The 13,132-nt window shown below is 48.2% G+C and overlaps 1 protein-coding gene across 4 annotated transcripts in view; it reads right to left on the bottom strand.

Moving 5' to 3' along the window:
* Positions 1–7,931, bottom strand: part of CELF6 (CUGBP Elav-like family member 6) — a 172,434-nt gene extending 164,503 nt beyond the window's left edge. The window contains exon 1 of one of the 4 annotated variants that reach the window (XM_087704094.1): positions 7,562–7,931. In XM_087704094.1, the coding sequence (XP_087560220.1) occupies positions 7,562–7,931 (370 nt within the window). The remainder of the gene's footprint in view (positions 1–7,561) is intronic. The other 3 variants (XM_087704096.1, XM_087704097.1, XM_087704095.1) reach the window with 3 other exon arrangements.
* Between the last annotated feature and the right edge of the window lie 5,201 nt (positions 7,932–13,132).

Genomic DNA, 13,132 nt, shown 5'->3' with positions numbered 1-13,132 from the left:
GCAGGTATAAGAGAACACCTATTGCAGAACAGGTTTGTATATGTGGTAAAGGAGAGGTGGAAGATAATTCACATGTTCTATTACACTGCCAGGTATAGAGAGCTTGTAGGTCTGCACATATTCTCCCCTTATTAGAGAGATTGCCAGGGAGGGCAGACCATTTTTATCTAGGCTTTCTCCTCCAGGACACTAACCCGGTTACCATGTATGCAGTGGCAAAGTTCTGTGCGGCTGCAATGTCCATAAGAAAAAAATTGGCTACAGAAGTATAGTTGTCATCTGGTACCAATTATCTGGACATATCTCTAACAATCTTTGGACCATTGTATTTACTCCTATACTTAGGGGTTGCACCCAGGTAAACCAGGGAGCAACTCGAACAATCTGAGAACATGTATGTTATTTTCCACTTTTAACGTCAATACTTTTAAATTATATCTTAATGTCAGCACCTTTTTAACATAGTGTAAAAATTAATGTGTATTGCTGGTCTTTGACCGTATTAAAGATTTACTTACTTACTAGGTTGGTAGAAGCTGGGACAAGTCACGGGAGCTCACTCCATTATGTGGCGCTAGGGATTCGAACAGCTGAACTGCCGACCTTCTGATCAACAAGCTGGGTGTCTTAGCCACTGAGCCACAGTGTCCCCTGAGTTTATTAGATGTGAGCTATCTAGAGTCATGTACATATGTGAGATGGGTGGCTATAGACATCAAGCAAACAAACCACTCTACGCACCAAGCTGCATGATGGTTTAATGGCTGTCATTACATTGCCTTGCAGCCTGGATTCACACACCAATCATAACCTGCTCGCTGATTAAATGATTTTCTAAGTTTGCCCACTTCATTGATCTCCCAAGCAAACAAACACCCAAACTTTCATGCAGCTCCCAAATTCAACATCAATCTCCTTGCCCGCCGAAACCAAGATACGTACTAACCAAGCTGAAGCCTAAAATCCAAGTGTGGTGGCTAAGGACACATTTAATTGAGCTCGATCAGCGTGTCACACAGTTAAGGACCCTGTTCCAAACGAGGACATTCTACCAAGAAGTGCAATTCCCGAAGACTCTCTGAGATAGTGACCGAGGGAAGGACGGGGTTTGACGGACAGGTTTTCCACATGAGTGAACAATGTCCAGCAAAGAGCGTGATCAATTGGATACAACCAGACGGCCGGAGAAAAAAGAGGAAGGCTAAAGTAAACCGGGCACCAGGAAGAATCTGAAAAACGTCAACGTTACATGGAAGGATGCGGAGATCATAGCTGTGGACTGGGCAACGGTTGGGGTACACTTGTAGCTCAATGTGCTTGGGAGAAAGGCGTGAAAAATTTTAAAAAAGATCAGTGTGTTGTATCGAGCGAGTTGTTTGATTGTACTTTCTTGGTCCTGCTGAACTGGGCAAGTGCCTCCCTTCTTTCCTACACACACTGCGGGTAGTGAATTAAGACAGAGGCCACCCAGCACTGAGTCACCTCTTAACTTCTTCCTTCCAGGAAGGCTCAGCTGATATTTTGTTATGGCTAAATAGTCACAAATGAGATTAGCACCTTGGGATTTTCACATCAGCTTCGCACGGCCGCTGGATGGGGAGAAGTGACCAGAGAGGGATGGTGTTTACTTCCGTGGGGTAGAAGAAGGGGAATTATTATTATTATTATTATTTTGCTTAACCCTTCGGTAAAAAGAGGAGAAAGACGCAGCTCAGAGGATACCGGGCACATCAGAGCTTTCCCCCCATCTCCCCCTTTTTTTAAAAAATTAAATCCTATATAAAGCTTCCTGAAAGGATATTAAAACAGCAGCAAAACAGTTTCCCTTCGAAAATGTAAATATTTAATGAGCGAAATTTGACATTGATGCATTTTTAATATTGGCACAATTAAATCTGCCAGATGATTAAGTATTAATAACTCTTAATAAGTGCAACCCTCTTGTCTTCCAATGGAAAGAAATCAAGAGTGACAGACACTTCAAGCCAGAAGAAGAATCCTGTGGACAAACCAGGTGATGGACAAACAAGTGCTTATGGAAGGAGGAAGGAAGGAAAGAAGGAAGGAAGGAAGGAAGGGAGGGAGGAAGGAAGGAAGGAGAGGGAGGGAGAGGGAGGGAGTGGAAGGAATGAGGGAGGGATGAGAGGGTGGGGAAGGAAGGAAGGAGAGGGAGGGGAAGGAAGAAAGGTAGGTAGGAGAAAGAAGGAAGGAAGGAAGGAGAAAGAAGGAATGAGAGGGAGGGGAAGGAAGGAAAGGAAGGAAGGAGGGAAGGAGAAAGAAGGAAGAAATGAAGAAGAAAGAAGGAAGGAAAAGAAGAAAGGAGAGGGAGGGGAAGGAAGGTAGGAGAAAGAAGGAGGGAAGGAAGGAGAAAGAAGAAAGAAGGAAGGAGAGGGAGGGGAAGGAAGGGAAGGAAGGAAGGAAGGAAGGAAGGAGAGGGAGGAGAGGGAGGAGAGGGAGGGGAAGGAATGAGGGAGGGAGGAGAGGGTGGGGAAGGAAGGAAGGAGAGGGAGGGGAAGGAAGGTAGGTAGGAGAAAGAAGGAAAGAAGGAGAAAGGAGAAAGAAGGAAGGAGAGGGAGGGGAAGGAAGGAAAGGAAGGAGGGAGGGAAGGAGAAAGAAGGAAGAAATGAAGAAGAAAGAAGGAAGGGAAGGAAGGAGAGGGAGGGGAAGGAAGGTAGGAGAAAGAAGGAGGGAAGGAAGGAGAAAGAAGAAAGGAGAAAGAAGGAAGGAGAGGAAGGAAGGAAGGAGAAAGTAGGAAGGACGGAGGGAAGGAGAAGGAAGGAAGGAAGTTAGTTTACCCTACTGGTTCACCCTGACGCAGATAGAAGCCACAGAAGACACGTATTTGACAGATAAACAGAATCAACAAGAGTCTTCGTTAAATGAAGGGTGGGATTTCATTGAATGGCTCAAGCTTGGCTTTTAAAGAGAGAAGCAAAGTTGGGTTTTCTTTTCGGTTGGCAAAGCTTCCCCTGCTGATAAACAACTAGAAACAGGACTGCTTCTGCTTCTTCTGGTGCGGATGGCGAAGAGGATGGCCATTTATTGATAAGAGAAGCGCAAATTAAATCGGAGTTCGGGATATAAAACGAGGGAAGGAGCTGACCACGAAGCTCTGAAAATGCTACAGTTTACAAATGTGTAAAGAACGGCCTGATTCCCTCTGCCAAATGGCATATTATTTTCTAAAGAAAGGGCAGGGCCAGCCAACTTCCTTTATCCCTCCGTCTGCCAGCAAGAAACATGATATTCATATATATTCATTTTAATGACAGGCTTTCTCCTTTTTTTTATCCCTATTGAGCAAGAAGCAGAAATTCACCTGTCGGCTTGTTTGTTTCTCACCTAGTGAAATCTGGGTTCATTCCCCCCCCCCTTAATTTTCACTGCTTTATCTATTTCCCGATCTCCTTCCATCACACCCACAGGCCTAATTATTATTTTTTTTTGAAAAGCTACCTTTAAAAAAAATATTATTTAAAGAACGTCCCTGTCCATCTACCTTGGCCATGATAGAAAATGAAGGTGAATCTTCTTCCTGACTCTTACGCATTCTGCATCGCCAACCCAACGGCGGGCATAATAATAAAAATCTCATTTTTGCATTCATTCGGAAAGTACACTTTTCAAAATACGGTCGCTCATCCTGAGAAAGTTATAAAAACAGAGATTGGTGCAGGATTGTTTTTAAAAAATTTTTCCAGAGAATGGGGACCATTGGCATAAGATGTGTTTTAAAATGCCCCTTTTATCTCCATCCTTGGAAAAGTATCCATCATGCATTTTACCCCCAAGGAAAGAACCAACGGAAAATATTAAGATGCTGAAAATTCAAAAATGCAGCCACCCACCATAAGTCTCCCTGAATTCAGGTGAGGTTTTTTTTTCCCCGCCAGATAACTAAACACAGACTTATAACTTCTGATTAAAATGTTGTTTGCATTTCCTTAGGAATTAGAGCAATACGTGTTTACTTAGGGGAAAAAAGTCTTGCTAAAAATTCAAAGACCCCAAAGGAGGGAAGGAAGGAGAGAAGGAGAGAAGAAAGGAGGGAAGGAAGGAGAGAAGAAAGGAGGGAAGGAAGGAGGGAAGGAAGGAGAGAAGGAAGGGGGGAAGGAAGGAGGAAAGGAAGGGGGAAAGGAAGGAGAGAAGGAGAAAAGAAAGGAGGGAAGGAAGGAGGGAAGGAGAGAAGGAGGGAGGGAAGGAAGGGGAGTAGGAGAGAAGAAACGAGGGAAGGAAAGAGGGAGGGAGGGAAGAAGAAGTAGGACCGTTGTAAGATAAGATGGATCTATGGGATGATAAAAAAGCAATCTTCAAGTATATTGTTAACAGTAGGGAAAAATTGTTATAAATACATATTATTAATAACAGTTATGAGATCTTATAATTGTGAATGTATATATGAAATTGATAAAATAAAAAAATTATTAAAAAATAAAAATAAAAAAATAAAAATTCAAAGACCAGGGAAGCATGCTGTAAGATCTCAGCCTTAACCAAATGCTTTCATTCTCTCGCAGCTAAAAAAAAACACCCCAAAAGTTGGTCATACATGTAGCAGGAAGTTAAAACGCATCTCTGCGTTTAATGGACAGCAGAGAGAGAGCCTTCTGCTGATAACTTCCAAGAAGTGGAGCTAAAAATATAACGTGGAGTAGGAGAACCTGCTATTTGGGGGAAGAAAAAGTGAAATGCAAGCATTCTTAAACAAGAGTGAGCCTACTTTTTTTCTCTTACGGTATCTGTTCGGGGTTTTTTATTTTTTTAAATCTTTCCTTCTTCTATCCTCCATTTTAGCTCCTAGAAATCGCTCCCAGGGATCTAAACCAGACCCATTTTGCCCGTCTGAAGCGCACTCATTCCGCGATAATTGATTTCTGACCTTCCGTAAAATTAACATCCAGGAATTTTATCAGCGGGTCGACCTCTTTCTAACTTTGAGGTGACACAGAAGAATGGCACTCTTTGGGAAAAGTGAAAGTGGATTGCAAAATACACCCACTCTCTCACTCACTCACTCTCTCTCACACACACACACACATAGACTCCTTTGCTGCCTGTTAAAAGACTAAAATACTAATCAGATTAGGCGGGTATGATGATATTGAGCCTGCTTCAAATAGGCACTAGAAACCGGGAGCTGGGAGTTCTAGTCTAGCCTTAAGCACATTGCCAGATGGGTAAAGTATCTTGTTACTCCTACTCAACTAGATGCCTCCAAGAAATTCCACAGAGTAGGAACCCAATGGAGTCTCCTAAGAGGTTTCATTCAGAAGTAGACAGTCCATTGTCGAGAGAGAGAACCTGTTTGGTGTAGTTGCTGAAGGCCCTTGTTTACAAAGAGGAAGACCACGAATTCTCATCCTGACCTAAGGCGACTTTGGCCCAGCCCCTTTTCCTCAGTCCTAAGAAGAAGACAACGATGAACCAGTTCACGGGAAAGGTTGCCAAGAAACCTGCAAGGAACCGTCCAACCAATGGCAAGAAGTCCACGCTGACTTGAACGCACGCAAATAATGTCACGCCACGACCCAGACATGGGCTCCTGGCGTGAAGATACGCGGTGTGCACACAGAAAGGCACGTCCCACCCCATGCTCACCAGTCCTCACACCAGATCTAAGCCAGCTGAGGAACAAGAAGCAGGAAATCCTCCAATAGTAGATCTTTACACCTCCTTAGCCAGTTGTTGTGGAAACCGTTGTGTGTGTGGGGAGGGGAGGGGGTTTGAAGGGGGGGAAGAATGCTAGCTTCACACCACACACTCCACCAGGACTGCCAAAGATGTCATCTCTATATTCGCCTACGAAGCTTTGCCGGGGTAATAAGCCAACAAATAAATATTTGGTGCCTTCGGTTTATTGGTTTGTTGCCTTTAGGGATTAACCCAACTGCAAAGAACTCGGAAAACGGGGTGGGTGGGAGGGGGGAAGCAAAACAACCCCAGCTAATTTGGTAAAGAAACAGATTATGCAAATCCAGAGTGTTTATGCATGATTCCTGACCACTACCACCCTCCCCTGCAAATACACATGCTCCTTCATCAGCATATGCAGGACCCCTCCCCAGCCTCACTCCCCCTCCCCCATGACGCACAAATGCATCACAACAAACTTTGCAGTGAAGCCCAGGGGCCACTCTCTGTACCGCATCCCTTGTCCTCACTCAACATATCTAGGCTTCCTGTTGTGTTTACAAATCTCCCTCTCTCGGTTTTTTTTCTCTCTGTGTGTTACACACACACACACACACACACACACACACACACTGTTACACACACACACACACACATACACACACTGTTACACACACACACACTTTTACACACACGTGCACACACACTACACAACACATGTTTCACACACATGCAGGCAGGCTCACATACTTTTGATTCATTGACTTCCAAATCTTCCAAATCCATCTCAGCCTTTTGATGGGGAGGTGTGGGTGGGCGTCCAATGTTGCACCCAGCTGAACTTTGCATGGGCCCAACCTTGGGAAGCTACTTCTTCTGGGGAGGGGAGGGGAAGGGGGTTGTGCAATGCACCCGGACCATAAATTGCCACAATCGGGAGGACCAGGCCAAGCTGCGAAAATGATGAATGGAGGTTGGTCCGTAACCCCAAGCATGGCTGCGTTGTGATGAGCTGTGCGCCCCTCTCTAAAGGTGTGTGTCTGTGTGTTTACTCCGAGAGGGGATCCCAACTGAAGGCGCCCGCATGCCTAGCTGACGAATTGCGAAGAACAACAACCTGGGGAAGGGGAAAGGGGGGGGGAAGGGGGCTTTGCTGGCGGTGTTAACTTCTTCCTGCCAAAATGTAGGGAGTTTTTTTTTTGAAGGGGGGGGAGAGATCTCCCCTTCCACGTGTCACAACTCCATCCTCTCTTGTTGGCTCCATTCTCTCTGTCACCCAAGTTTGTACACAGGCTTCAGGGAAGGGGAAGAGTGGGGCGGGGAGGGGAGGGGGCTCCAGAGGGGGAGGGCCGGCTTTCCCCCTCCCTCCCTCCCCCCCCTCTCTCTCGCACAGCCGGTCCTTTCCTTTGTGCCCGAGCCAACCCTTCCAGGAACACAAAAACCCCGCTGGGTGACGAACCCTTCCGTGCTATCTTCCCAAGGCGGCAGCCCACCTGGGGCCCGAGGTCAGCTTTCTTTCCCGTGGGCCGCCGGGCCACGCGCGCTTTCCCCCTCCCGCCCGCCCGTCCGAAAGCCGTGGAGCTTGCGTGGCTGGCTGGCTGGCTGGCTGGCTGGCTGGCTTGCTTGCTTCCGAGTAGAGCTGCACGTCTCCCTCGCTTGCGCACCCACGGGCGGGCGCGCACACACACACGGACAAACACACACAGAGAGACACAGAGAGAGAGAGAGAAAGCGAGGGAGCGAGAGCGCGGCGGCGGTTCCTTTGTTGGCCCCTACGCCCGGCCAGGCGGGGCAGGCGTGGCGGGTCTCGGGAGGCGTCGGAGCCGGAGGAGGGGTCCGCGCGGGCGAGCCAGCCAGCCAGCCAGCCAGCCAGCCAGCGATCCCCAGGCTCGGGGCCATCCTTGCCTTGCCTCGCCTTGCCTAAGCCTACCTTTGTGCATGCCGGTGAAGCGATCCTTGAGCACGGTGAGTTCGTAGATCTTGCCGAATTCCTCGAAGAGGGGCTTGAGGTCGGTCTCCTCCAGGTTCCGCGGGATCTGGCCGATGAAGAGCTTGATGGCATCGTGATCCTTCAGGGCGATGGAGCCCCCCGGGCCGGGCGCCGGCGCCGTCAGCCCGTTCATCCTCGCGGCGCTGTTCGTGGTGCTGAAAGCGGCGCTCTCCGCCTGCGGCGGCGGCGGCGGCGGCGGGGGCGGCGGCGGCGGCGGCTGGGGGGGCCCGGCGGGAGGCGGCTGCTGCTGCTGCTGCTGCTGCTGCTGTTGCTGCTGCTGCTGCGCTAGCCCGTTGGCCAGAGTAGCCATGATGTTCCCAGCAGGCGCTGCCCCGCCCCGGCCGCCCCGCCCCGGCGAGCCCTGCCTGCCTGCTTGCGCCGCGCGGGAGCAGGGCGAGAGGGAAGCGGCGGGGGGGGAGGAGGAGGGGGCTGCCCAGCCCGGACTTCCCCGCGCCGCGCTCAGCCGGATCTTCGCCGCTTTGCCTGGGCGACGGAAGGCGCTCCACTCCGCTCCGCTTCGCCTCCGCCTCCTCCTCCTCCTCTTCCCTCCTTCCCTCTTTCCCTCTTCCCCCTCCCTCGGCGGCGGCGGCGGCGGCGGCGGCGGCCACTGGGCCCGGTGACGTCAGCTGACTAGCCCTGGACTATTCGCATATGATTAGCATAAGGACAGGCTTCGGCCAATCAGGCAGGGAGGAAGGGGAGAGGGGTGGGAGAGGGAGGGAGGGAAGCCGAGCGAGCGTCGGGCAAGAGGCAGGAGGCGCGGGGGGGGGGTCTTCGAAGAGGAACTGGAGAGCCAACGGGGAAGGCAGTGAGTTAAGGGGAGAGGGACGCAGGGAGGTCCTAGGGAAACTCACCCCCTCCCCTGGTTAAGTGGGGGGGGGGAAGTGCCAGAAAAGAGAGAACTACTCGGGGGGGGCTCAAGTGATGGAGAGTTAAGGAAGTGCTTAGGGGGGTCTGGCATCCTTCCTTGTCCATCCGGCCCCCCAACTCTTCACACCATTGATTGCAGAAGACGTTTGGAATTGAGAGTGGTGGGCTTCTAAAATCTACTCTATCTCCACTTCGGTTGCATCAGGTATCTAGGCAGGATCAAGAACAGAGCAATATGCCAGCAACCGATCGGATAAGTTGAGGTAGTCCTCAACTTACAACTATTTAGTGAGTGTTTGAAATGACAACTGTGTTAAAAATAGAGTTACAACACTTGTGACTGTGGCGGTATCCCTGGGGGTCATGTGATCAAAATTCAGGTGCTTGGCAACCAGCATGTATAAATAACTCCTTCTGGTCGATGAGCATGTGCAGAGTTCCTTGCCATCGCTTGCTCTTTCCAGAGATGGAGTAATGCTTTTAGGCTCAGGATAGAATTTATTAGAATTGATTAGATGTGTCTGGCCAAGAATAACAAAAGATCTCCTTTCCTATTTGTATCCTTGTCTACATGCACATGTGACCCGGGGTCAGGTTCTAGTGTGCGTATTCAGGGCTCTATTGGTAGTTCGATTGGTACACAGAAGTGCCAAGGAGGATCCATTACAGCCACATTCTTTGCTGGTTGAGCAAATATGTTTCTTGGGCAGAGAGAGCGACGTCCCAAAACTTGCCTGGATGGGGTATCTTGATGTTGGGAAAGAACAAAAACTCTTCCATGCTGGGAAAGTTGAAAGTTCTGAACTACTGAGAGTTATGCAGTGATACAGAAATAACAACAACCGCCACCTCTGGAGATCACTTGAACACCACTGGCATTGAAAAAAACACCATCAGTCAATTGCAAAAGGCAGCTTGACTTGGGACAGTTTACAATCTATGACAATATATGTTGAGTAGAGTAGAGTAAAACAGAGTAGAGTAGAACAGAACAGAAAAGGGAATAGAGTAGGGTAGGGTAGGGTAAGGTAAGGTAGAATAGAATAGAATAGAATAGAATAGAATAGAATAGAATAGAATAGAATAGAGAGCAGAGTCAAGTCAAGTCGAATAGAATAGAATAGAATAGGGAATAGAGGAGGGTAGGGTAGGGTAGAATAGAATAGAATAGGGAGCAGAGTAGAATAGAGTTGAGTAGAGTTGAATAGAATAGAATAGGGAGCAGAGTCGAGTCAACTCGAATAGAATAGAATAGAATAGGGAATAGAGGAGGGTAGGGTAGAATAGAATAGGGAGCGGAGTAGAATAGAGTTGAGTAGAGTTGAATAGAATAGAATAGGGAATAGAATAGGGTAGGGTAGAATAGGGTAGAATAGAATAGAATAGGGAGCAGATTAGAGTAGAGTCAAGTAGAGTTGAGTAGAGTTGAATAGAATAGGGAGCAGAGTAGGGTAGAATAGAGTAGAATAAAGTAGAGTAAAGTAATTAGAATAGAATAGAATAGAATAAGGGGTAGAGTAGAGTAGAATAGAACAGAACAGAATAAGGAATAGAACAGACAGAACAACATAGAATATGGAATAGAGTGGAGTGGAGTGGAATGGAATTCTTTATTAGCCATGTGTGATTGGACGAGGCATTATTGTTACTATTAAAAACAACATCTCCCTATCCCAGATACTTGGGAAGGATTTGATAGGTGGATAAAATGCCAAATCCAATCTAAACATCTGGTTTACTGTGCAACCAACCATAATTAGCACATGGCCCGAGCTGCTCTGTAGAGAGCTACTTGGGGAAATAAACTGCAGAAATACGAACGATACCACGATACCACAGAATAGTAGACTCCTTCATCTAAAAGGGGACATTTTGGGCCATCTTCTGCTCAGTGCATGTATCCAGATTAAACTAACCCAAATGATTGATGTCCAACCATTGCATGAATTCCTCCGAGGAACAAGAATCCATACCGATTTCACCATTGACCTGTCAGGGGCCGGGACAAGGGTCAACCCATAAGTCAGAGATGGAGAACATCTGGAAGAGAGATTGTTCTTCAGACCGTGTCCAAGCTCAAAAGTTTAGGTATCTGGTAGCACCTTTTCCAACCAACACATGTTCTTAGAAGGCGGAAATTTTAGTCAGCTGTAGCTTAGGCATTTTAAGAACATGTGTTAGCTGGAAGAAGGTCTACAAGAAGGTCCTCAGTATTTTCCCCTGAGGGCTAACATGGTCTTGTTTTAAAATATCCAAGCTGGAATAGGCCACCTGTTCAAACCTTCCAAGGAGCCAGTGGCCAGCTCTCACGAGATCCATCCGGAGCCGAAGGTTGCCTCGGTGTATCTCTAGTAGCCAGACACACAGCCAAGGTGATGTCCCCATGGGTGATTGGAAGCCTCCACCAAGCCTTGGAGATCTTCCCAGGGAATTTAGCCTTCTTGCCCTAATTTCTCAGCACAGGATTCTTGTCAATATGCAACAACCTGGTTTGCTGCCAAAACTTGAGACCCAGCTGATCTCTTTTGAAGTTCATCTTGTGTATCGGTTGGTTTAGAAGGGATTTCTTGGGGCCGTGCCACCACCCACCTTGCCCTCCCCCCTCAAAGAACGTCCAACTGGTGTAGCTGCCCAAGTCGCTTCTCTGTCTCCTAACAGCTCTGCCTCGCTGGGCTTGTCGCTTCCAGCCGACGACGTGTCCCTTCATCTCAACATCCTTCACACCTGTTCAGGGTGCCTGCCCACGTCTCTATAAATACCCCCTTCCTCTGCGAATCGGAAATGTCAAACCTTTACCGGCCAATGAGGGATGCTATCGTGACCTGATTGCACGGGAATCCTCCAAGCCCCAAATGCACTGGGTGTCAACTGGGGGTGGGTGTGTGGTGGTGATGGTGGGGGGGTTGGGTATAAGAGGAAAATGAATTTGCACCAACTCCCAGGTGAGACCAGTAGCCACAAAGCATCCTCATCTCTCAACCGCATCGGCCAGGGGATTCCAACGGAAGAAATCCTGTTCAGGGATTCAGGGAAAGTCCTTTTCGGTCTCATCATTGCTGATGTCTCCTTCCATCTATTCTTTGGCCAGCCGCCTCGCCAACTCTTACAACGGTGTAGTGCTGAGGACCCAGATGGTTGGGGGGGGGCAAGATGCGGACTCTGTAAACCGCTTAGTGTAGGGCTGTGAAGTCCTGTGAAGCGGTATATAAGTCTATGTGCTATTGCTAAGTGGGAAGGAAGGAAGGAAGGAAGGAAGGAAGGAAGGAAGGAAGGAAGGAAGGAAGGAAGGAAGGAAGGAAGGAAGGAAGGAAGGAAGGAAGGAAGGAAGGAAGGAAGGGGTATACAAGGAGAGGGAGGGAGGGGCATGATGGCACAGTGGTTAGAATGCACTAGTGCAGGCTGACTCTGCTCACTGCCAGCAGTTTGATCCTGGCGGGTTCGAGGTTGACACATCTGAGTGCCCAAACTGGAACATGTGTGCATGTCAGTTTTTTGGCAGTTTTGGGGCCATTTTCAGGTCATTTGGGGGGCTGTTTTTCAAGTTGTTTTCAGGCCATTTTTCGGACTGTTTTCAGGTCGTTTTGGGGCTGTTTTTAGGCTGTTTTAAGGCCATTTTCAGGCTGTTTCTAGGCTGTTTCAGGCCATTTTCAGGCCATTTTTGGGCTGTTTTTCAAGTTGTTTTCATGCCATTTTCAGGCTGTTTTCAGGCCATTTTGGGCTGTTTTCAAGTTGTTTTGAGGTCATTTTGGGGCTGTTTTCAGGCTCTTTTAAGGCCATTTTCAGGCTGTTTCTAGACTGTTTCAGGCCATTTGGGGGGCTGTCTTCAGACCGTTTTCAGGCCATTTTGAGGCTGTTTTTGCCCCCCCCCCCCCAAACAGCCAGAAAACAGCCTGTTTTGGGCCATTTTTCAGGCTGTTTTCTGCTGTTCCAGCACCTGCAAAGACAGGCTGGTGCACTGAAAACCAGAAGAGCAGCTGATTATGACAAGAATGCCCACAGAGAGGGCTCTGCATGGCACCTCTGGCACGCATGCCATGGGTTCGCCATCATGGTTATAGGGGAAGATGAAGGGGGAAAGTCAAAGAAGTTGAAAACAGTAATTAATTAGTAATTAATAATTTAATAAATTTATATGCCGCCCAATCCCGTAGGACTCCGGGCAGCTTACAAAGTACAAGAGTAAAAATGAAAGTTAAAAACAGAGGGAGGATACCCTGTTTTTCCCCACTTCCAGCTTTTAGCTATGTTCACTTTCCCTTGCTTTACCCCCGCTGCCCACCCTACCTTTACACCAAGCCCCCCCCCCCCGTGTGACCTCAACTCACCACTATTTGATTCTCTGTAATGTGTTAGATTTTTGGAGGTGGGGGAGCCAAATAACACCGAGGGTCTATTTGTAGAATATGCTGCAACGGGTTTGCTGGGCTGGAACATTTGGAGGAACATGTTACATTTGGCGATTTCTAATAATTGCACATTCGCGGCTCCATCTGAAGGGTAAGTGGAGGGAAAACGTCTTTGTTCTCCCAAAGCATTCCTCCTTGTAACTGTCCTTTCTCTTAAAGCAGGGCTCTGAAATGCCACCACATCACTTCGATCAGCACGACAATGTCCCTGTTGCACTGAGAGTCTTGCCGCCAT

The sequence above is a fragment of the Thamnophis sirtalis genome, unplaced genomic scaffold (genome assembly GCF_051295495.1).
Source record: "Thamnophis sirtalis isolate CommonGarterSnake01/CBP01778 unplaced genomic scaffold, rThaSir2_p1.2 scaffold_2, whole genome shotgun sequence".
Taxonomy (NCBI): Eukaryota; Metazoa; Chordata; class Lepidosauria; order Squamata; family Natricidae; genus Thamnophis; species Thamnophis sirtalis.
Note: the sequence above shows the minus strand (reverse complement) of the source record. Positions and strands in the feature narration are given on the sequence as shown.